Genomic DNA, 25,349 nt, shown 5'->3' on the forward strand with positions numbered 1-25,349 from the left:
TTTAATTTTAGGATAAAGCAGGCTGATATGGTTGGCCAGAAATAAGTTATTATGTCCTAACAAAATGGTAGAACAACACAGAAGCTGACTTTGACTTTGACTCATTTTGATGTGACGTTTCTGTAAAATAAAGATGGAGACTTTAAAAAAAAAAAAAAAGTATCAACAATATTATGCAGCATAAAGTCTAGTACAAAGCTAAGAGTGAAGTTATACTGGCACTTGATATAAATTCATCACCAAACGAAGCATGAAGTTAATCAAATGACATCTCGTTAACGATTCCTATCTTTGGCCAATTTGTAGGCTAACTTTATCTTCAAATGGAAAACTGACTTACAGGAGGCACAAAAATTGGGGCTGGACTTTGTTTTATAGTGGGCTAACTTTGGCATTGCACGGCGACATCACATGACGTGCCATGACGATCATAGTCTCTTGACATTTATTGGAATTAAACGTTTAATTGCCACTGTTTGAAAGTCCGGCATTTTACGGTTTTCAAAGATCCCAAATAGCTGGTTCTGTGTTTTAAGTGGAAAGAGAGGAACTGACTGAGCCGCATGAAGAGATCTTAGGTTGTAGTTTAAGGAGAATGCAAATGGCTTCGATCATAAATGTGCTTTATGGCCCTGTATGTCAGCTGAATGATTGTTAACCTTTAACATCAAACCATAAAATTTAACATATCCTGTTGCTGATTAAACAGACAGAAAGTGAAAGCCAAACTTCTAAAGTAAAATCTGACCAAAAGATCAAAGTATCACTAAAAATCAACACCTGCTGGAACAATCTTTTTATACCTGCCTGTAACAAAAGCTCAATATTATAAGCACATGTATCAGCAGCATTCATAATAGTTTTAGAAAACAGTAATCTCAGAAATTAGCTTTGAATGTGGCTGAGTACCAGCTTGTTCACAGATTAGCTAAAAATGATATTAAGAAATGAAAATTGTATGTTTTTAAAGTTTGTTGAATATTTTCTTTTCTTCAAGGACACAAAATGATAAACTGTTTTATAATACTTAATACTTCAATGTCTCATATTTGAATTCTATGTGATATAGACCAAAATAAAGCGGGGGATTTTTGTGAAGAGGAAAGTGACTTTATGAAACTTTTCTGCAAATAGAAATCTGAAATTAGTTGTGTGTGCTTGCAGTTTGTGTTTGAAAGTCAATACAACCACTATAATGTCAGTTTTTAACAGCCATGGATAGAAAGTTTTGTAAGTTCTTTGTAATTAAAGCTCTTTTTGTTCTCCAAACAGAGTTTCGTCAAGATTTGCCTCATATTTAGCTCAATCGAACTTCCTGTGATCTCTGACCAACTTCCACGTCCCTGCTGTAGAAACACATTTCCCACATCATGACGCTGTTTTCCCTCTGCAGCATTTTGAATGTAGACCAGCTGAATTTTGATCTAACTGAATCACATTTCCCCCGTGTCTCTGTGTGGAAAACTGTAATCAGTACATTTTCATGAATTTTGCTCAACAGTAGCTTTCTTCCTGTCACTCTTCAGTTAAGAACAAACTTGTGGAAATTTGGGCATGCGTGACTGTCAGTGTTTCTGGAACGATAGTGTTTATCGATGGCGTGACCCAGTACAGAGGCAGCTGAATTCATTCTTATTTCAGAAATATAGTGTGTACTCTAAAACAGATGGGCAATGATCCAAAGCAACTCAGAAGTTTAAGTAGAATACTCTTGAGTTCCCAATCTTAACTCAATTGAGCATGAATTTCACTTGTTAAAGACTAAACTTCAAACAAAAATAATCACTAAGAAAGGTACTGAAGTAAACGCCCTTGACAGCATTACAACAGAGGAAGTTACTGTCTGATGTCCACAAATTCAGCCCTTCAAACTGTCATTGGCAGCAAAACATTTTCAACTCAATATTAAAGGTGAACATTTTATTTTAAGTTATTTAAGTTTCCCAATATCTTTTGACTTCCTAAAATGAAGGGATTGTGTAAGAAATGCTCTTTGATTTCACCTGAGTGTAATTTACCTAAACTAAACATGAAAAAACTTTGTCTCTGCAAATATATATGGGCCTGACTGTCAGTGCTCTTACACTTAATCTCTACATTCTGTTCACAGAGGTACTTGGTAAAGTGGAAACCACACACGCACATGAACAAATATAGAAAAGATAAGTTGAGGGTGTTGAAATTCAGACTCAACCTTCCCTCTGTTATCTGACAAGATGTTAGATGTTGTTTCCTCAAACTGAATGTGCTGAATATTAAAAGAACGCCACATTTTCAGTTCCTCTGTTCTGTGAGTGCGTGTGTGTGTGCTTGCCTAAGACTATTTTCCACTGCATTTATCTCACTGCATGAAAATTACAAATAAATGGTGAAAAGTACAAAAGTTTAGCAGTTAAAGATAAAATGATAAGGCGAAATAAATTCTGTTGGTTTGCTGTGCATGGCAACATAGCTGTAATATAATGCGATTCTTTATTTGCTTATGAGGGCCTACTGTGCATAAAAGAACATTTTGAACAACCAAGTGCATTCAAAACCATTAAGTCCATACGAGAATTTAAACTATAATTGTCTTAGAGAAGGTTTGTGTCATGGAAACCTTTTTTTTTTTTTTTTTTTACCTTAAACCTCCCTAGAGATAAAGTTTCTCTCGTTTCTCTGCTCTAGAGCCACACGGCGATAAGCTCACTGACGCTGACATCAACTCCCAAACAAGCTGCAAATTTACGTCAATTATAATAAAAACAATTAATAAATCATTTATGAACATGATATTAATTATTAATTTATCCAAAAGTGTTTTTTTTTTTAATTTAGGTTTATGTCAACAAATAATTGCATTATGTAGCGAGTGCATTACTTCAGCTTTATAGCAGTAGGTGAAAGTATAAACTCCACTCACTAAACTGGTATTCATCAAACATATTTTAATTTGATAAACATCACATGAAGCTTTTTGTAACAGTATTTCAGCTTTTCAAGTACAATAAAAATATATAGGAAGAACACTTTAAATTAAAGACATTTAAAAGAAATATTTTTCAAGTGCTATATGGTGTTGCTCACCAAGCTGACTTTACGTTATCAAGAAGCAAGCATCACGTTTAATAAGTTAAAACTGCAATTATAAATGGACTTCTAAAAAATAAGTAGCACAATAAACCTTAGCTGTAACACTTGATATGTTTAAACAATTTTGAGGTACTATTTTTTTTTATTCAGCATCATAGTAAACAGGAACAGGGGGAATTTATAGACATGCAGTGAATGGCCCACGCTTTGAGCTGAAGCTGGAACAGCTGCATTAATCTCCATAAATGGGCCATGACTCAAATTTCAGCTGGAAGTTATATACAATAAAAGCTTTTTCCACTTTACATTTCCTACATCATGATGAGGGAAATCATCTCTCCCTCTCAGCCTTTCATAGCTTTGTCTTTATACATGTGTAAAAATAAGCCTGTTAGACAAATCACCTGTTTTTTTGTACTTGTGCATAAACAGTATCATCCATTGTCGGGTTAGTTTGAGATGCTCTTGGTTTCTTTGAAAATTTGATCTGGCCGTACTCCACATCAGCCTCCTCACTTTTGTCCACTCTTCTCCCCTGCTTTTTCACAATCCTAACATCAGCATAGGTCATTTCCTGGTCATCATCCGCCTTCTCCACTGCAGAGAAGCAGGAAGAACAGAAATAATGTCAACCTACTGACTATATGAGGTATCGTCTTGAGTTAGTTATTGAGAAAGCTGTGTTTTTTACCTTTTGTGTTTTTCTTATCCTTGTGAACACAGACGAAGGCTATGCTGGCTATCAAGACAATTACGAGCGCTGCTAATACACCACCCATTACAGGCAACTGCCCTGTATGAAAACATTAGAAAATAAGACAAACACGGGTCTTTAAGCTCAGTGTTACTCTGTGGGATCTAAGCAGATTGGCAGGAATGGAGAAAGGAATTGATTATATTGAATTTACCACAGCAGAGTTTAATTTTCACTTACTAATGTACCAAGGTTGATGATTGTCGCTAGGGCTTGTAGGAGAAGTATTTGACTGTGTCTTCATACCCACAATAGTATATTCAGTTGTTGGAGGGACTGTTGTTCGTTCAACACACAGGGTTTTATTTTCTTTATACACCCATTTAGCTATTCGTGTCCCATTGGAAGTGCAGTTGATGAAAATGAAGCCTAGAAGCAAAAAAAAATTATAAATCATGTATGGATCATAATAAAAAACTAATTATTTTTATTTTCTTACTCACCACAGTCATTTAAGTTCATTCCTTTGGAGGAGTTACTGATTCCTGACTGAGCAGACCAGATGTCCTAAGATGTTTTGTCTCAGAACGATGATGTTGGTCTCAGTATTTCTAGAGAAGAGCTCAGAGTCTGTCAGTGTGTGTCCATCCAGAGTCCAGCTGTACTGAGGACTGTCACCTTGAGACACACAGGACACCTTCATCTGTCCCTGGGACAAACACTCAGTGACCAGCTGGACAGAGGACACAGGAGCTGAGAGAGAAACACACGAAAAATTAATTAGAGAAAATTGCTCCTTTTTAATTTGAGTTGGAAGTAAGAAAGCATAGAAAATAAAATGAAGTCTGTTGTAAAATATTTTTATTTAAGTAAAATGTGTCTCTAATTCAGGTCATGAAATGAAACAAAAGTAAAAGAGTAAGAAATAGAAAAAAAATTCAAGAGAAATATTTGATTACCTATAACAAATAGTTGCAGAGTTTTCCTTCCTGTGTTTTTTCCATTTCCATCAATCATATCAAGTTTACATTCACCGCTATCATTCCTTCTCAGGTCATTGATCCTGACTGATCCATTACTGGGAAAAAAGGTTATTCTGTCGTTCTTTAAACCAATGTCTTTTTCATTCTTCCAACTGAGTATCACAATGCCATTCATTGTCCATCTGAATGAGGGTATTTCTGATATGTTGTCCATCAGCTGAACTTCTACTGCTCCTCCCAAAACTCCAAAACACTGAGATCCATTTTGTCTGCCGTCACAGGAAGTTTCCACCACTTAAAGTAAGAACAAGAACATGAATAAGATTTAGAATAAGTAGTGTATTTATTTTCTTAATCTTGATCACAAAAATGAAGGGATTCTTTAAGCCATTCACACATTTATAATATGAATCATTGTGCATTTCTCAAACCTCAATATGACTTTAAGTATTTCGAATCAAACAGCAGAACTTTAAACACAGCAACAACAAAACAATAAAAGGTAAGCTAACGTCAATCAGCACAATTTTGCTTAAACAGAGGCCAAAAATAAATAATATTTTAATGTTACTCCTTCACAAGTATAAGAATTAAAAAGGAAATTAATAATGCAAACATTTGTTCAGTCTGTTTTTTAGATTCAGGGTGTGTTTTTGTATCACAGACTCACATTATTTTAACAAAGTCACACAAAGTGACTCTTCAATTCATTACCAATACGCATAAAAGACAAACCTGCCCATTTCATACATTCATGATTAGATTAAGATGAGTAAATAGTTTATATCAAGTATCATTAAATCATGTGATCGTGGTAAAATGTTTCTGTCAAGGGTTTGTTTCCTGCAGAGATCCATAAAATTGATTAAAAAAAATTTCACTTGATATTGTTTACCAAAAACTACTGCTCCTGCTAATGATGACATTTTTCAGAAATTTTTTCAAAGATTAAATAACATAATCATAAAAATGAACTAAATGATTAACTAGATTTATTACCTGAAGACTGGATCCTAATTCAAATAAATATTAAGTGTAATTGTTTATTTGGTTTGTCTTTAACATTTTGTTTTGACTTGAAGTTTGATGCTAAATTTTTAATAACTAAAAACGAGTAGTAAAAATCATCTATGCGTGTTTGTGAATTAACCATTACATTTCTTTACTTTTATCAACAAATTTACATTTTGCTAATGAGCCGGAGTTGAAACACTTCCACATACTTCAGTCATATAAAACAGGCTTGGAACATTTCTGTTTTTATATTAAGTGTATATTTTTCTATGAAATTCTACAAATTTAATTAAAATACATAAAATCAAAGTTTAGGGGGAAAACATGTAATGCAAGTATTTTACCACACGTTGTTCATTTGTAACAGAATAAATTTGTTGCCAGGAGAAAAGTTAAAAAACTCACCATGAGCGACTTGGAGCGACATCAGAAACAATCCAAAGACGGTTTTCATCTTTGCTCACTGATTCACTGAACTGCTGCAAGATTTTGAGGTATTTTATCCAGAATGTAACATTTACATTTTATTCTGAACAACCTGCTGTGTGTCCTGTTAGTGATCAGCAACAGAGGAGAACTGCCAAACACCTTGATCATATGAAATAACTGTAGCGTTCATGTTTTTAACTCACTGAGACGAGGGAAGGAAATGATATGAGTCTCACTTCCCCTTTTAACCAACAAAAAGTCTTTGTTTGTGTGTTGGAGTGAGAGGAAGAAAAAGAAAATGTTCAAACAGTTTTTGAGAAACATTTTTAAACAAGTTTCTATATAATGAGGTGATGAATATTGAAATAATTCTTAAAGGGTGTGTCCATTACCTGAAAAAGCAATTTTGTTATTGTAACTGAATAAAAAGGCACAAACAAGATAACACAAATTATGACAGTAGTTTCGAATCAGCACTTGATAAATATCTTTTTTTAAAGCAATTTAAACTTATTTACAATCAGAAAGAGAGATCTTTATACAAATAAAGTTTATTTAAAATACTTATGCTTATACAGTTGCTAAAAAAATCTAGAGTCTTATAACATGTAATTTATTTATTGTACACACATTTAAAACACTCCGAGTTGCATCAAGAAAAACAAAAACAACTTCCATTTTTGCTTCATGTTCAGGTTCTGTTCATTCGCTCAGCTGCTTTCAGAAGTTAATATTGTATCTTTGTCAAATATCTAGACCTGTACAAAGCCTGTTAGACAGGGCCCAGTGTTTGCACTTTATAAATTGCTTCAAAGAACCTGTAAGATCCTTTCATACGCAGAAAATCATGTTTCAACTGTTGTCCTGTGTGTTGGTTTGGTTAACCATTTTCTCTGAGGCTACAAGGTTCCTTTGTTACATTTTAGCTGGAGACTTTTCTGTGAAGTTTCTATTTTCCCCTGCTGGTTTTGTATGACTATTACTGTTTACTTCAGTGGTTCCAACACATGTAAGACGTCCTTAGAAGTAAGTTAGTTTAAGTTAAGTGTGAGAAACATACAAAAAACAAGAAATCAGGGCAAACACTTATTCACATCATTGTAAGTCATAATAAGCTCATAGTACAAGTCAATAATAATGAATGCTAATTTATTGAAAGCACAATTAATTGGAAAATACATAAAAAACATGAGACAGAATGTTGACAATATCACAAGAAAGAAATTAAACAAAAAGTTTATCTTTAACATAAATGAAATAAGACAGATTAGAATGTTGCATGATAAAACACTCATGAAACATGGCAGCCAATCCCAGAACTATTTACATGTTTATATTTGTGAGCTTTTGTTGAATTTTTACAAATTAAAGTCATAATGTCATCAATCTAAGGTGCAGAGCTCAGTTGAACCATCAGGACAGAGTCCTCTGGATTCTCCACTGTGGGTGGGATGGCCGAGGATTTGGCTTTTTCATATTTCTTTTGCTTCCCAGTGACGTAGAGACAAAGGCCAATTATGTTAAATCGGGCTTAAATAGTGCTCATGTGTTTTAAAAAACAAGACTATTATTATTACTTTGTGAGGATGTTACATTGAAAGGTTTAACAAGCCTGAAAACATTACTTGTGTTCATGGATATCAGAAAAAGTATCCATCTTCAGATGTCACTATTGAAATTGAAAGCTAAGCTTTAATTTTGACTGTTGGAGTTTTGAATCAGTTAGCAAATGATGGTAACCTTGGGGAAGATTTACCAATCCTAGACTGTTTGGTTCAAGAATACTCTGTGGCATATTGCTGTGCTTTCATCACATGTTCTGTGAAAAAGAGCTCAGAACATCTCCCAGATGCAGATGATTTGTATGAAGGAGAAAATAAATTTAGGAAATCGAAATGACAACGTAGACAAGAGAAACATGAAAACAAAAGCAGGTCAAAACCTCCTGAACCTGCTTTGCCATTAACTCCATGTATTGATCTATTTCTTAATAACTTTAAAGAGTCAAGAAAACAATCCATCTTTTAAACCTCTCTTATATAAAGCACACAAAGATGGTGAAAAAGAGAGTATTGTAGCATTCAAAAGTTTAGCAGGACTCCTTTCATTATAAAGGATAATCTTTTGTATCTAGCAGACGTTGATGACCCCACACTTGTTGTGCCAAAAGAATACCATTCAGTAATTCTGCATTTGGGTAACACCGTACCATAGTCAGGGCAGCTAGGACAGGCAAAGATGTATGATTTTGTTGCTCAGCGTTTTTATTGGCCAGGATTATATAAAGATGTGGTTGAATACTGCAAAACATGGCATGACTGTCAGTTAGTAGCCCCCACTAAAATTTCAAACAGTTGCAGACTTTACCAATTATGACTGTTCCTTCTGAGAGAATCGCCACGGATATCATAGGTCCTTTACCTAAGAGCATTAATGGCCATAAGTATGCATTAGTCATTTGTGATTATGAAACCAGATATCCAGATGTTTATCCATTACGTTGTCACAAGTGATAAAAACTCTTTTGATCAACTGGGTGTAAAAGCTATTCATACTACTCCATACCACCCAGAAACCAATGGGTTGGTAGAACGATTTAATGGTACATTAAAGCAAATGTTGAGAAAGTTTATTGATGATACTGGCAATAACTGGGACAAATGGTTGCCTTTTCTTTTGTTTGCATACAGAGAAATACCACAAGCTTCAACTGGTTTTCTTTCTTTTGAGTTGCTTTATGGGAGACAGGTTAGAGGCCCTTAGGACATGCTGAAGGAGAACTGGGTGGCTGGAGCAGCATCTGGATCCAGGGAAATGGCTTCACCAACAACAAACAATCACCTGCTTACTGCAAATGAGAGACAAACTGGAAAAAATACAGAGAATAAGTTAAAGACCATATACAGAAGGCACAACACAAGCAAAGGTTATGGTATGACAGACATGCCCATGAAAGAGAGCTGAAGACTGGCTAGAAAGTTTCAGTACTTTTGCCCAGTGGACGGCGTAAGTTGCTAGCTAAATGGCAAGGACCCTACACTGTGGTTAGAAGATCAGGTCCAGTGACTTATGAAATTATCTGTCCAGAAAAACAAAAGTCAAAGCAACTGCTCCACGTAAATCTGTTAAAGGAGTATTATGAAAGAAATGTTCCTGAAATGGACGTGAAGCACATCCTGATTGTGCAAGATGTTCAGCCTGAAGACAGTGCCACGTTGAAGGATGGAGAAGCTAAATTAAGTCCATGCAGAGAATTGGCCAAAGTAGAGGCTCCAAAGCATCTAACGCCTGATCACTGGCAACAGCTGGGTGAGATTAAACAATCTTTTCCATCCCTGTTTGCAGATGTACGTGGGCAAACTGATGTCATAACACACAAAATAACTTTGAAAGATACAATCATTTGTATCTTTCATCTTAAGCCTTACAGGATTCCAGAACAAATGATGGAACCACTGAAAAAGGAGGTCCAGATGATGCTGGAAATGAGAGTGACAGAGCCGTCAAGAAGCGAGTCGCGTTAATGGTGTTAATGATTGTTCAAAGTTTGCTGTGGCCTACCTGGATGTTGTTGTGATCTACAGTGAGACTTGGGAGGATCACCTACAACATTTCAAGGTTGTGATGGCAAAGACCCAGAATGCTGGTCTCACTGTGAATGTGAGCAAGTGTGCGTGAAACACAAGAAGAAGTCAAATATATGGGTTTCCTTGTAGGCCATGGACAAATAAAGCCACAACTTAAATAAGTAAAAGCCATTCAAGCAATCCCCAGACCCAAAACAAAGAAGCAAGTGAGATCATTTTTGGGCTTAGTTGGGTGGTATTGGAGATTTATACCCCATTTCTCAACTTGAGCAGCCCCTCTGACTGAGTTAACAAAAAAGTCTACTTCTAAAATCATGTGGAAGGAAGACTGCAAACATGCATTTCAATCTTTAAAAAACTGATCTGTTAAGCTCCTGTTTTGCAGAGTCCTAACTTTTCAAAGCCATTTGTTGTTCAAGTGGATGCTTTAAATGTTGGTCTTGGAGCAGAGCTGGCTCAGGGAGAAGCTGGTGAAGAAAAACCTGTCCTTTTCTTAAGTAAAAAGCTGTTTGACCGGGAGAAAAAGTACTCCACGGTAGAAAAGGAAGGACTTGCAATAAAGTGGATTTTGGACTCTTTAACATATTACCTCCTAGGAAGGGAGTTTATTTTGCAAACTGATCACAGACCTCTGAAGTGGATGCAGTCCAAGCAGCATCAGAATGCACGGATATTACATTGTTGCCTTGTCCTTCAGCCATACCAGTTCACCCTCCAGCATTGTCCAGGTAAGAAAAATCTTATTGCTGACTACCTTTCTCGTTTGCCTGAGTTTTGTGAACCAGAAGGGGGAGGAAGTGAGTAAATGCAGGGATAACCAGTATAGCAGGGGTTGTATAAACCAGTTTTGATTGCTGTACAGCCAAGTTTGCTCATTCATTCATTCATTCATTCATTCATTCATTCATTCATTCATTTATTAATTATTTAAACTATTTTAAATTTTGATTTGTAATTAATTTTGCACCATTTCCAATACATTTGCATGTACAGATGTGACAGAGCTTTACTCAACTTTACTTTCAGACCTGAAACCATTCCACACAACTTTAAAACCATGCCAGGCAAGCTTGGAATGGCTCCAGGTCCAAACATAAAACAAAAATCACTCTTTGTGGACAAAATACTAATTACAACATGGTGCTCAAATAAATTTAATGCCACCAAAAATCCTAGTGTGCTACACTTGTTTAGAAAAGATAAAAAGGTTATTTACAGGGGTCAGCTGCACTGCATGACAGCACAGCATTTTTACATCTGCAGGTCCACGTGCTGAAAACTCTAAAAATATTTTTTTGCGATCAGATGTGTGCATTAACACCTCGACATTTAATACATCAAAAGACAAGAGTAAAAAAAATAAGCAAAGACAAAATAAAAATAAAAATAAATAAATAAATAAATAAATAAATAAATAAATAAATAAATAAATAAATAAAGAAAGAAAGAAGAAAGAACTTAGCAAACTTGGTTGTACAACAATCAAAGCTGGTTTATTAGGCCTCCAGCATCATAGCACTGCTCCCTCCATAAAAGAGCTGGGTTTGAGGTAGGCCTCTTCTTTAGCAAGGTTCCAAGATGGCCACTACAAGGACACACCTGAAAGGTAATAAACATTTCACAGTCAAAGGATCATATACACACATGCTAGAATTCAAACATTACAGAAAATCGTATTGCTTCTTAGCAGAAGACAAATGACTAATCTTATTTTAGCTATTGACAAAAAGAGCTGCAGGAGATCCAATTAAATCTCACAGTAACAAACAAGTGGCAACATTTTCACTTTTCTTTGAATAAAATGTCTTACTAGTACTTTAAGGCAATCAAAATTTCCTATTTAACATATTTGTTTATAATATGTGACAGGTAGAGAAAAGTCTGAGATTTTGTCTCAGTAATTATAGCAAGTATTTTACTGAAAGTGTATCAATCATGCCAGAGATGTGGCAAACCAGAATAAAGTATGCTTACTGTTTTGAAACAGAAAATGAGACTTGCTGATTTAGAGAATTTACTATGGAATAGAGGACAAATAAAGGCATCCCCTGTCGATGTTGTCTGCTACGCACAGGTTGCCAAACATGTCATCAAGCACAAGTAGTTTCTTCAAAATAGTTGGTACAATAACACTATTCCTAAAAGTTTTTATTTTCAAATTGTTTCTGAAGTAAATGTAACTGAGTGAGAAAATACACGTAGTTACAACTTACCTCAAACTACACATAAAATATCTCATTGCAAACACTTTGCTGCCCTCTAGCGTCAGTGACCTGAATGACTCTTAAGTGATTTAGACATTAAGGGGTTAAAACACAAGCCTTTTCCCGGAATATATATGTATAAATGAATATATACCTTGCTGATGCTGATTAAGACATTTATCTAAGTAATAGTAGGAGGTGTATGCAACTATTTAACCAGGTAGGTAGAATTTAGAACAAATTTGGACAAGAGAAAATCCACACAAAATTTAAATTTGTATACCAAATTCTTAGTTTTAAACCTTGTTTAAGTTAATTCCACACCAAAAGGAAACAGTTAAAAGCAAGATATACATGCAACATATGCTAAGGATGACTGGCACTGATGCAAATCCAATGCATACCAAGGAAATAAATGTTTTTTGACTACAAAGTAGTCAAAAATGAGGAAATTTAAACATAAACAAACATTAATGCAGTGGCTCCCAAAGATTTGTGTAACTGTTTTATTTTTAGTTCTATACTGTAGAAGAGTATTCTTTGCTGTCAGCGTTATTTCAAGCATATTTCTCTTTTTTATTTGTAACAATATTCAACTTTGCTGTCATCAATACATTTACAAAAAAGCCTCTATGCAAAATGGGGTTAAAACAAACAGCTTCCTGAGAGTTTTTTTTTTTTTTTTTCCCATCTTGTACCCCCTGCAATGGCACTGTGCCCCCCCTAGGGGGTGCGCCCCACACTTTGGGAACCACTGCATTAATGGTATCACAATTGAATCCATTAAGGATTTTACTGTCAGCTGTTTTTGTTTCTAAAAGTACAAACTATATTTGAAAATAAGACAAAAAAACACAACAATCAATTAGATGTTATGTGCAAAAATTGTGAACCACTCACCACTACAGACTCCTATCAGGATCAACTGCAGCTTAATCACAGCTTTCATGTCTCTATTCACCTGAGTCTTTGTTGAACAGTGACTGTTGAAAACATGAATGCATGCAACAGCTGATGTATGTCCCCTTAATGATTAGCTACAGAAGAAAAACTGTGCAAATACCTTTCAGTTACAGGTGAAATAAGGAAGGGAGCTCAGCAAACCTAAAAAAAAAAGCAATAAAAAGAAGAAGAAAGTGTAAGAAGATTACAGTTTGCTGTAAGCCATTATCCTACCAGCTCTGAAGAGAGTTAAAATGTATCAGATGAAGTCTCGCTTTGATGCATGTGTGTTGCTGAAACACACAACCGATGACAAACAATGCCTCCTTACACTGGACACGTCACTGCTATATTTTGTGTATCAGTTTTCAAGATAAAAGTGCTACAAATCATCTTGCTTTGTGAGTGGTTGTCAGTAGCTTGGTTGAGCATGAGAAAGCAGGAGAGTATTTTTTTATCGACAGTGGCTGAAATGGAGCCAATAAAAAAGGACAAAAACTTTCATCTGGAAATATTTTGAGATCACTGTTCACAATATAATTCTTCAATTAACCCCCACCCTCCAGAAATGTCATAGAATTTTCCAAAATAATAAAAATAAAATGTTTCATCAGCAAACACACATCAGTCTCACACAGCAGAAAAGACTGAAAGCCATTGGATGAGGGAAATTCTGTCTAGTTAACGACAAAGAATCAGAAGAAGTTGTAGAAAAAGAGAATTTGGAAGAATCTTAGTTTTCAGTAAGAAAGTAACAACACAAAGCTGTCTGTCCAATTAGCACTTCACTCTCAACACTAAAACATCAAATGTATTTTTTGGCAAATCAAAAAGAAAGCACAACCACAACCGATGGTCAACCTATTAGTAGTACTACCTTGGTAGAAATGACAGAGTTCAATAGGTTTCAATAGACCCAACTGTTTCTAGACATGGGTTTGACGAAAACTTTGTGACAATACTGAATACACTGACTATGTTCAAATATTTTTTAACTATGATTTGCTGCACTAAAAGGCTGTCACTTTTAGTGCAGCAGCAGATAGGGAGCACTGAATGAAGCAATGAGTACTGAAGTTTTGGGCAAAACAATGAAGTGGACGCTCATTGCTTCATGAAGTTTACTTTGGCCATCACTCTTAACTGCATTTGTGTATTATGTGAACAAACGTTTTATAAGCAGTAGGAAAAGCAAAGCTGAAGCATATTGAGCTTGTATGATATTTCATGTATCAGGTAGATTTTATAAACCTATAGAAATTGCAAGAACAATTTTTAGAAAGAAGATGGGAGCTTTATCCGACAACCTACACATCTACTGTTAACAATAGCTGCCAATGTTGCCAGTTCAGCAACTTTCTTGCTATTTTGAGCAACATTTCAGACAAAAAAAAAAAATTGGTATCGGCCAAAATCGGCAGATGAGGCTTTTTAAAAGATCTGTAATCAGTGTTCAGCCAGAAAACTGCAATCGGTGCACTCCTAAAGAGAACCTGAATAGGGCATTACGATAAAATACAGCAACCAGCTTGATGAAGAGATTGGAAAATCCCTTTACAGTGACGCTACTACTTAATATCCATCCATCCAATATCTCAGCCTCTGACACAGGGAAAGGAGCTCAAAGTACTGCGGCTTCTCTGCTCTGATAGCAGCTAGTTAAGATGAATCAGCGATTCAATCAGGATGTCTACTGGGTGCCTGTTTGGAGAGTATAACTGGAATTACAGCAGTGCCAGAACCTACTGGAAGGATTATCCATGTATTTAACCTTTCTAACCTAGGAACACATGGTCATACATTGCATTGGCTAGCATGTAACCTCAGAATAGGGAAGTCTTTATTCTTTGGTTTTAAAAAACTCTTACACAAGTACAGGGAGAACATTGGAGATAGAGTAGAAGAATGTTGTAAATATAGCATTTATTTTCCCACAGTGAGCCTAGCCCATTAAGGATAGTTGTTAGCCACCCAGTGCTTCTTCCTCATGGTGGTTTCAACCTTTTATCTTCATTTTTTATTCACTTTGATAAGTATGATTATTGAAAAAAATATTATTTTCATATCATGAAGGATGCAAGCTGTGCGTGTAAAATAAAGAGATCGACAGAAATGGACCTTACCAAGCTCCGCCCACAACCGACCCACGTGACCACAAGTCTCACAAGCAAAGCCTCGTAGCGCATTGTTTCTATGTAAACATGACTCCATTAGTGCATTATTTCTACCGGATTTTCACAATATATAGGCTACTAAAATGGACAGAGGAAATACCAAGTTCATGTCATCATCTGGGAGGAGGTTACTGGTTTCTCAGTCACAAGCTGGTTGCAAACCTGAGGTTAGCAGGTGTCAGTCGGTCAGTTATGGTAGATCTGAAATTTGGTTTGATGACCTCAATATGAGAAGCTACAGACTGATAAGAGGAACCAAAGAGCTCCGTTACGGTAAAGAAGCCATTTGTTTGTTAAAATTTTATGAAATCTATTTGTTCTTTTTGATGTTTGTTATGAATGACGTATAGTCACAAACAAACAGGGTAATTGGTCCAACGTTTAGAAACTACAGCGGCTGTAATGAGCCACAGCAAATGTAAACAAAGGTAAAATAACCCGAACAGGTGATCAACTCAAAACCATTCGTACCTTTTTAGTCTGTCTCTCTTTGTAGTTTAAGCACACTTGTTACCGTATCAACCGCCTGCGCCCCGCAAGACGAGCAAAGATTACGTTAAAAACATAACATTCACTCCGTTACGATATCAAGTTTCCAGGCTTGATATTTATTTCTGGATTATTAATCAGCGCTTCCCTGAACACAGCGATGGTTGATTGACCAGCTGTACTTTGTGCTAGAGTGGCTAACACGAGTAACAGTTTAGTCCAAAGCGTTTTCTGCTAAAATAAAATCTTTAGTGTGTGTCAGATACAGTACACATTGCATATTGATCTGTTTAGCTAACGTTAGACTGTGTAGCAGACAGGCTTCAAGGTGTAGAAGTTGTATCAGAACTGCTATTATGCGGTACTTAGCTAACGAAAAGCTCGTGTTTGTGAGACTGCCACCCACGTGACCACGTAGAATGAGCATCAGCCAATGAAAAGCGGCCCCTCTGGTAAGGTCCATACATCTGTTTTGAAGGCCATCTGACTTACAGATCGTTTTTAATAATAATAATAATTGAGATTTCTTTGAAATGTAAGGTGCGTTACAAATAAAATGTATTATTATTATTATTTAAAAAAGTGCTACAGAGACGAAAATAGATTATAAAACTTACAATAAGACATACAGTAATACACACAATAACTGATAAATAATAAATAATATCGCAAATACAATAACTCACACCAAATGGTAACAAGTAAAAAAGGGACCCAGGGATTCTGGGAGGACATTCCAAAGCCGAGGAGCTACTGCCTGAAAGGCCCTGTCTTTGGTTGATGCAGGCGGTGAGAGGAGGTGGAATGAAGGCTTCGAGAGGTGGCGTGTGGTATGGGGAGTTCATTTAGGTAGGCAGGGGCAGTGCCGTGGATGCATTGATAGGTGAGCAAACAGAGTTTGTAATGAATTCTTTGTTTGATCGGTAGCCAGTGGAGGGATTTGAAGACAGGAGTGATATGGTCATATTTATGCCTCCTCATCAGTACCCGGGCAGCACAGTTCTGGATGTGCTGTAGCTTTTTTAGGTTTTTTCCAGGGATCCCGACAAGGAGGGCATTACAATAATCCAACCTGGAGGAGATAAAGGCATGGATCAACCTCTCAGCATCCGGTTGGGAGAGGGAGGAGCGGAGTCTGGCGATGTTTTTAAGATGAAGAAGGGAAACTTTACAAAGGTGACGGATGTGGGTATTAAAGGTGAAGTTAGAATCAAGCCTAACTCCAAGGTTTGTAACGGAGGTGGAAAGGGGGATGTTGTGGCCAAATATTAAGATACTGCTGAGAGGTGAAGACTGGGTTTGATGAGGGGTGCCAAAAAGGATTGCATCCGTTTTATTGCTGTTAAATTGAAGAGAGTTGTCAGTCATCCAAGCCTTTATCTCCTCCAGACAAAGCTGAAGTGAGGACGGGAGAACTGTGGGGGAAGTGGAGTCCATTTTCATGTACAGTTGTGTGTCATCGGTGTAACAGTGGAAGGAAACCTTGTGTTTATTGATTATTTGACCAAGGGGGAGCATGTAGATGGTAAAAAGGGTAGGACTGACCCTTGCAGAACTCCACAAGTCACAGTATGAATTGAAGATTTACAGTGATCCAGGGAAACATATTCAGTTCTATTGGTTTCATAGCTACCTTTAATATAAGGTAGCTATGAAAGATGGTTTAAATCCCCAGGCTCCTTAAAACAATTGCTTATTGAGTGAAATAAAGATAAATGTGGCACTGTTTTAGAATTTAATTAAATATTTAACAGCACAATATGGAATTAAATTAAATTAGGAGTAAAATTTTATACTATTAAGAGCACAATTTTACACTATATGGAATAAAATGTTATTATGTTTTGTGTAAAATTCCTTTTTAGTTAGACTAAAATTTATCTCTACTTAGAATAGAATGTAATTCTCTGTAGAGTAAATTATATTCCACTTGGAGTTAAAATACGCTAGAGTATTTTTTCTTTTAAAAAATTTGGAGTAAATTCTCTTGGCATTGAATAAAATTTTTGCACTAAATGGAGTTGATTTTAATCTGTAATTTCAACTCTTCCATGAGAGTAAATTTTACTCTATTTAGACTGGGACCAAATACTGTCTTTTTTAGAGAAAATTTTTTCAAATTGAGTAAATTTTAATCTGGAAATTTTACTGTGTACAAATATCTTAATGCAGGTTAACAGAAAAGATCAAAAAGTGTTAAAAAAATACTTTAAATGCCACAACAGCAATAACATGCTGTTCAAGATTGTGAAATAGAAAATAAAATACTCTGAAGTCATCGGAAATAGAAACATGTTGAACTTATGATCCAAGGGATGTGCAACTGAGTAGGAACTTTTCTTTTTAGTTCAAAAAGTGAATGTATATTGAACAATAAAAAGACAGCAGTTTACAATATAATATCTCAGTAACACCATACCATACCATACCAGCTTTATTTATAAAGCACTTTAAAACAACCACAGTTGATACAAAGTGCTGTACAATCCAAAAACACAACAAAATAAGAATAATTATAATTAAAAGTAGTTTAAAAACAAAGACATACACTTTAAACTAGATCTCACTGGTGTTGAAAGCCAAGTTAAATAGATGGGTTTTAAGACGAGCTTTAAAAGTGGACAGAGAAGAGAACACGGTATATATTGGTTTACAATATATGCTCTATAGTGTCCCTGTTTTGACTGTCTAAAAATATTTTTTGATCAAAAGAACTTAACTAAAACCAAATAGACACAATTTCCCCAATTAGGACAATTACTTTGAATTAGTCTTTTTTCTGGTATTTTAGGAGACATCAGTGCAGAGCATCAACAAATTAAACTTCACCGTGACCAAATACATTTGTGGCGACATCAGACATACTGCATTATGAGCTTTAATAGTTTGTAAGCTTTTCTAATGTAAAATCACAATAAAAGAGGATTCCAGCTTCTTCATCCATCTGTCCTGAGAACATTGTACATTATTGGAACTGATATTCAGTTCATGATGTCTGTTTTAGAGCGCTGAAATCAGCCTGCAGACTTGATCTGGCCGTACTCCACCTCCTCTTCCACTTTCTGCTTATTTGACCTCCCCGCTGTCTTCTGCACTGTTGTAACAACAGCGTAGGTTAAATCGGTGGGATCTTCCGTTTCTGAAAATGAACAATACATGATCACTTACAGTTTGGGAAAAAAAACAAAAAAAAACAACACCTACAGTACAATGACAGCTTTCCACAAATAAGGCAATTTTTTTTTACATTTGATTTATACCTTTGCGTTTTTGTTTTTTCCTCCATGCATAGATGACAGCTAAAATGATGAAGAAAAGAAGAACGCCGCAAATACTTGACGTGATAAGTCCGATTCTCAATGAGGAACTGCCTGTAAAGGCAAAAGGAACCAAGTTAGCATAGAAAAAGAGAACACATCTGTGAAACTGTTCAAACATCCTGAACTTTGTTGCTCTGAGCCAAAATTCAATTCTGAAGTCTGATCAATTAAGAATAAACACAGGCTTCATCAATTTAAACTGTGAGTGCTACTAACAAAAGATGTGTCACTTATTAAAGTGTGAATAAACAGTATAGGTGATCATTTGTTGGCCCTGATGTTAAAGACAGTAACGCATCACATTAGGAAGAAGGTATGAAATCAAAAAGCTTTTTACTTGGTGTTCACAGGACAAGAACCAAACATGAGCAGGCAGCTTTTAGTTTAGTCTTACCAGTTCTTAGTTAATAATTTGGTTGAAATGCACAGTTTACTGCTTCATTCTTTATACAATACAAATTTCTTCTTTTTAATGTAATTTTTCTTTCAGTACATTTAAAACTTTCTATAGACTGCTTTGTACCACTTTGTGTATAAATGCTGGCATGCAAATAAACCTGTCTGACAGAAAAAAAATAAATAAAACTTAATATAACAGAGCTTTAATCAGCTAGATATATTATCCACATCATGTCAATGTCAATTAAACCAATCTAATTTTATTTTCTTGTAAGGTATTTACCTTGAACAGACAAATGAAAAGTCCGAGTTTCTGTCAGCCTCCCATCTGGACCAAAGACTGTAAGGTTATATTCACCACTGTCACTGTGTTTCAGGTCATTAATCCTGAATGTTCCATTATTGGATGTAAAATCTGATCTGTCTTTTATTTCATTTGTAACTTTTCCATTTTTTTCCCCTTTTAGTAAATTTACATTTTCCTTTTTCAAGTCAAATCTAATTCCCGAAGCGTTGTCCATCAGCTGTAGAAACACAGTTTCTCCCAAAGTCACGTTACATTGAACTCCATCCTTTCTGACATCACAGTGAGCTGACAGACCTGAAATATAAAAAAATAAAAAACATTTTTTTACAATTAAAATTGTCATCTTCCAAAGACAGAAAAACTGAAATGAAAACAGAAGAATGAGTTTTCTGAGACAGTCAATATTCACCCTTACTATTATGCATTATGTCTCACTGACAACCAAAGATGTTGTCATTTGATTGTTTACCTAATTTAATAACAGTGAGAAAACATGTTGCTTATTTGAAAGTTTGCATCAGTTTATTTATACATGTTAAAGAAATTATAAGATATTTTCTAGATTTATTTTTCAATTTTGTATTTTCCAGTAGATTCTTCGACTGAAGAATTAGAATTTGTTATCTGATTTGTATCAGATGTATCAGATGTATAATTTTTATTATTTATATTTTCATAGCAGTCAACATTTATATACAGATATCAGATAACATATATAATAGTGATTAGGAGATCTGTGATTCAGCCTTTATTTTCAGGTCATATAAGCAGAGAAACATCTTAAGCATGCAGGACAGTGTGCCCAGAGGACCGGGACTGGAAAACACATGGAAAACAATAACATTATACTTTTGTGTTTCAAAATGTCTATTATTAATGTTATTTCTTTTGTTGATTTTTTTAAAGTCATGTTTGTAGTTGAGAAAACTCCACTAAAATATAAATATTAACTACTATTATGTCAACATGTTTCAGAAATATTGCCACTCAAAGATTTGAAGTGATGTTAAAGATAAAAAAGCAGAAAATAAGAACATGGAAGCCTTTTTGTGGTTTTGCTGCTCTGACTAAACACGGAAGACTGAGCTGCTTAACAACTTGAAGAACAATGATAAATGTATTTTAAATGTAGATTTAATGTAGTTTTTGTTTAAAGCCTTTTTCTTTAAAGTATTGCCAACACTGTATCTAAAGCCCTGATAAAACCCTGATAAAGTAACATGAACAATATTTTAACTCACCTTGAGAGACTCCAAGTATCATCAGCAACAGTCCAACAGCTGCTGCCATCTTTCTTTATTATTCAGGTTTGTTGATTAGCAGCTCTCAGTAATCTTTGACAAAATCGACGTTTGTTTGCTTAGGAGGACTGAACTCATGTCACTGATGAACAACTGCATTCAGAGGGAATGGAGAGATCTAAAAAGGAAGTGAACATACGAACTACTTAGACGAATACGGAAGCTCATGACATCATCACACAAAAATTAGGACATTGATATTACAAAAACTGAGCTGTCAGACAAAACCCCCACAAAGAATGAATACTTATATATTCATATAAAAAGATTAGATTCTGTATGAGTTTCCACCAACATGATATGGATCCACTTTGGATTTCTACCAAAGTGAATTTGTCACTTTGGTAGAAATCCAACACTAAAAATATATTTTTAAAAAACTAAATTCAGAGGGAATGGAGAGATCTAAAAAGGAAGTGAACATACGGACTACTTAGACGAATACGGAAACTCCACCCAGAAAGACTTTGACATCAATATTAGAACAACTAAGCTGTAGGTAAAAAAAGAAAACAAACTTCATAAAAAGATGAACTTCATAATAATGCTCTCCTCAAATTATTTGTGAGTATATACTTTCTGTATTTTGTCACTTTGATAGAAAATATAAAAGAGGAATAAGGTTTAGAAACAATGCCTTTTTAGACATTGTTTAACTAGACGTGATGTGAAAAATTATTAAAATATTAAATTTAACACATGAAGTTTAAAAGTTCACTGCATATCAACAGGACTTGGCGAAACTAGAGCAGACGAGGGACAAAGAGGCAAAGAGTTGAGCTAATCTAACTGCTTGATTTTGTTGCAACTTGCTGAAGATATTCATAGGATTGTATCATCTTAGAGCAGAAACAGTTCTACCACAGAAAAACAGGAAATAAGTTTGTTCAACATTTAGCTTGATTATTTTTAGACACCAGTGGTTAGCAATGTCTTTTCAAGTTGGGCTTCTCTCATAAACCAATTCCAACAGCAATTGTAACTGCTGACCTTCTTTGCTGTGACAAAGGTAATAACCTAAACTGAATAAAGTTAACTACTTACTTTTATAGTTGATACTGATATCACAAAAAAGTTGATGTTCCTGATAGCTCACAACACAATTACTCCCAAAAATACAACACAGATTATCTTTCTTTGATTTGAACATATTCCACACAAATAGACTGTGGAGCAATCAAAGTGAACCCTCATGAATTAAGTCCACACAAAATGTTTCCTGCCAAACCCCCTGAATGAGAACCTGGTTCAGCGAGACAGTCTGCTCTTCCCAAAACTCTACATTTTCAGCTCCATTTTGTCTGCCGTCACAGGAAAGTTTCACCGCTTAAAGGAAAAACAAGAACAAGAATTAGAAGAAGTAGTGTATTTATTTTTTTTAATCTTAGTCAAAAAAAGGATTCTTTAAGCCACTCGCACATTTATAATACAAAGCACTGTGCATTTCTCACACCTCACCGACTTTTGTCAGGATTGGGTTTTCTCTGTATTGATTTGAGTTTTTCTGTGTGTTTATTTTGGATTTCTGTGCCTTTTGAGTCTCCGTGCGGTCCTGTTTACACCTTGGTTTTTCCCAGCTGTGTCTCGTTCCCTGATTACCCTCTGTGTTTTTAAACCCATGTTCCTTGTTCCTCTTCGGGTCCTTGTTGAACCAGTCTGTCTATTCTGTCAGTTGTCTTCCAGTCGAGTTCCAGTTACTACCAGTGAGTCATTGCTTTTGCTCTTCTGTCCTGTCTGTATTGTTATATATTTCATCATTAAATCACCATCGCCTTCCCTGCAACCTGGGTCTACCATTTTTCTCCTTTCCACCTCTTCCACAAATCATGACAGAAGGACCCGACCAAAAACAAGGTGAGGTTGCGGCTTCAATGGATCAAATGGACCGAGAGGGATGGATCCAGCAGCAGTTGGAGTTGCCCAGAGGGATCTATACAAGGATGTAGAGATCCTTCCTTCTCTGCTGCTGCTGGAGGAAATGAGAGTGGAGTCGGACTCCGATCGTATGAAGAACCAGTTTTAAACCTCTTCATTAACCACCCCGACACCTTCCACTGCTTCCAAGTTTTCCCCAGTCACTTCTGCCTAACAACTTTTTTGGCAATCTGTCACACCCGCTGCCACCTCCGCTCCAGCCTAACCTGCAGACAAGGTCCCCGTGTCTGCTGCTGCTGCTGCTGCTGCTGCTGCTGCTGCTGCTGCTGCTGCTGCTGCTGCTGCTGCTGCTGCTGCTGCTGCTGCTGCTGCTGCTGCTGCTGCTGCTGCTGCTGCTGCTGCTGCTGCTGCTGCTGCTGCTGCTGCTGCTGCTGCTGCTGCTGCTGCTGCTGCTGCTGCTGCTGCTGCTGCTGCTGCTGCTGCTGCTGCTGCTGCTGCAGAGCCAGCAGCACGTTCTACCCCTGTAAGTAGGTGCTCTCCCTGTTGCCCCCTAGTGACTCCTCATTGCATCTTCCTCACAGTGCTCCCTCCACTCACCGCTGACGAGTGCACCTATTGCCCTCTTGTCTTCAACATTTTGTTTTGACTTAAAGTTTGATGCTAAATTTTTAACAACTAAAAACGAGTAGCAAAAATCATCTCTGCGTGTTTGTGAATTAACCATTACATTTCTTTACTTTTATCAACAAATTTACATTTTGCTAATGAGCCAGAGTTGAAACACTTCCACATACTTCAGTCATATGAAACAGGTTTGGAACATTTCTGTTTTTTTATTAAATGTATATTTTTCAAAGAAATTCTACAAATTTAATTAAAATATCATACAATCAAAGTTTAAGGAGAAATCATGTAATGTAAGTATTTTACCACACGTTGTTCATTTGTAACAGAATAAATTTGGTGCCAGGAGAAAAGTTAAAAAACTCACCATGAGCGACTTGGAGTGACATCAGAAACAATCCAAAGACGGTTTTCATCTTTGCTCACTGATTCACTCAACTGCTGCAAGATTTTGAGGTATTTTATCCAGAATGTAACATTTACATTTTATTCTGAATAACCTGCTGTGTGTCCTGTTATTGATCAGCAACAGAGGAGAACTGGCAAACACCTTGATCATATGAAATAACTGTAGTGTTCATGTTTTTAACTCACTGAGACGAGGGAAGGAAATTATATGAGTCTCACTTCCCCATTTAACCAAAAAAAAGTCTTTGTGAGAGGAGGACAAAGATAATATTCAAACAGTTTTTGAGACACATTTTTTGTTTAATATATTTATTGTTTTTGACAAATTAACAAAACTGCAGGACAGTTATCAAAATACAATAATATCCGGAACATCGATCAGACTGCGATGACCAATTGGTGTCGGTTGATGCTGGCATTGGGATTGTCTACATTGTCATCATCAGTGAATGAATCAAAACAAGATTGCAGTTACAGATAAATTCCAGAATACGACTGTCCAACTATCATTTATGTAACCAGAAAATATACAACAAAAACAGTGATACCCCGACCCAAACCGCCCCAAGTTATTAAGGATAGAACAGCAAAAAGATAGATGGGGGGGAAACAGAAAGAAAAAAAAAAGAGAGAAGGTTAATATGTACAACTAAAACAAGTAAGATAACTAAATAAAATATTCAGCTCCTCCGCATACTGCTGGAAATGAGTGCATCAGGGTCTTTTAAGGGTCTTGTGTACCAACCGAGAGGCCAACCTACAGCCTTTCTGACAGGCAGGGAGGCAACAGGGCCACACAGCAGACGCTAGTCTGTCACTACCCGTGTCCAGTGGTATTACTCAAAAGTTCAAGGAATGGCCCCCATGTCCCACCATATCTGTGTACATTATTATTGAGAGTGTAGCGTATTTTTTCAAGATGTAAACCGGAAGTCATGTTGTTCAGCCAGCATTTAAAGGAGGGAGGTGAGGCAGACTTCCACTCTGTAAGAATGACGTGTTTTTTGAGAAATATTTTTAAACAGGTTTCTATATAATGAGGTGATGAATATTGAAATAATTCTTAAAGGGTGTGTCCATTTCCTGAAAAAGCAATTTTGTTATTGTAACTGAATAAAAAGGCACAAAAAAAATTATAACACAAATGATGACAGTAGTTTTGAATCAGCACTTGATAAATATCTTTTTTGAAAAGAAATTTAAACTTATTTACAATCAGAAAGAGAGATCTTTATACAAATAAAGTTTATTTAAAATACTTATGCTTATACAGTTGCTAAAAAAATTTGATTATTGTAACATGTAGTTTATTTATTGTACACACATTTAAAACAGTCCAAGTTGCATCAAGAAAAACAAAAACAACATCCATGTTTGCTACATGTTCAGGTTTTTTCTGTGAAGTTTCTATTTTCCCCTGCTGGTTTTGTATGACTATTACTGTTTACTTCAGTGGTTCCAACACATGTAAGACATCCTTAGAAGTAAGTTAGTTTAAGTTAAGTGTGAGAAACATACAAAAAACAA

The 25,349-nt window shown here is 35.8% G+C and overlaps 2 protein-coding genes across 12 annotated transcripts in view; both read right to left on the minus strand.

The window, feature by feature from the left end:
* Positions 1–2,907: 2,907 nt before the first annotated feature.
* The window catches only part of LOC122837613 (carcinoembryonic antigen-related cell adhesion molecule 1-like), a 34,919-nt gene continuing 12,477 nt past the window's right edge, over positions 2,908–25,349 (minus strand). For 2 of the 8 annotated variants that reach the window (XM_044128081.1, XM_044128074.1), the window contains 3 exons: positions 4,007–4,195; positions 3,764–3,865; positions 2,908–3,669 (listed from right to left, as the gene is read on the minus strand). In XM_044128081.1, coding sequence (XP_043984016.1) covers positions 3,473–3,669; positions 3,764–3,865; positions 4,007–4,195 — 488 coding nt within the window. In that variant the 3' untranslated portion in view covers positions 2,908–3,472. Of the gene's footprint in view, positions 3,670–3,763; positions 3,866–4,006; positions 4,196–4,269; positions 4,520–4,725; positions 5,044–6,168; positions 6,481–23,781; positions 24,004–25,349 lie in introns of those variants that run through there. The other 6 variants (XR_006371797.1, XR_006371795.1, XR_006371798.1 and 3 more) reach the window with 6 other exon arrangements.
* LOC122837614 lies at positions 18,151–23,078 on the minus strand. Of its 4 annotated transcripts, XR_006371800.1 has the most exons (6): positions 23,057–23,078; positions 22,159–22,241; positions 20,856–21,033; positions 19,591–19,908; positions 18,849–18,959; positions 18,151–18,727 (listed from the first exon to the last, which is right to left on the minus strand). XR_006371800.1 is itself a non-coding variant. In XM_044128083.1 (5 exons), the coding sequence occupies exons 2-5, from the start codon at positions 20,902–20,904 to the stop codon at positions 18,603–18,605; spliced, it is 603 nt and encodes a 200-aa protein (XP_043984018.1). In that variant the 5' UTR covers positions 20,905–21,033; positions 21,960–23,060; the 3' UTR covers positions 18,151–18,602. The 4 variants fall into 4 exon arrangements, 2 of the variants coding, with proteins under 2 accessions (XP_043984018.1, XP_043984017.1); XR_006371799.1 differs by having other exon boundaries at positions 22,159–23,060; XM_044128083.1 differs by having other exon boundaries at positions 21,960–23,060.

This window comes from Gambusia affinis, linkage group LG09 (genome assembly GCF_019740435.1).
Source record: "Gambusia affinis linkage group LG09, SWU_Gaff_1.0, whole genome shotgun sequence".
Classification (NCBI taxonomy): domain Eukaryota; kingdom Metazoa; phylum Chordata; class Actinopteri; order Cyprinodontiformes; family Poeciliidae; genus Gambusia; species Gambusia affinis.

What these genes read in the sequence shown, in the direction of transcription:
- LOC122837614 (XM_044128082.1), bottom strand. Translation starts at nt 20,904, where the DNA reads ATGGCAGCAGCTGTTGGACTGTTGCTGATGATACTTGGAGTCTCTCAA. An exon ending in GATACTTGGAGTCTCTCAAG is followed by an intron (nt 19,909 to 20,855) that starts GTGAGTTAAAAT and finishes TTTATATTTCAG; the next exon opens with GTCTGTCAGCTCACTGTGAT. An exon ending in GAAAAAACAAAAACGCAAAG is followed by an intron (nt 18,728 to 18,848) that starts GTATAAATCAAA and finishes GTTCATTTTCAG; the next exon opens with AAACGGAAGATCCCACCGAT.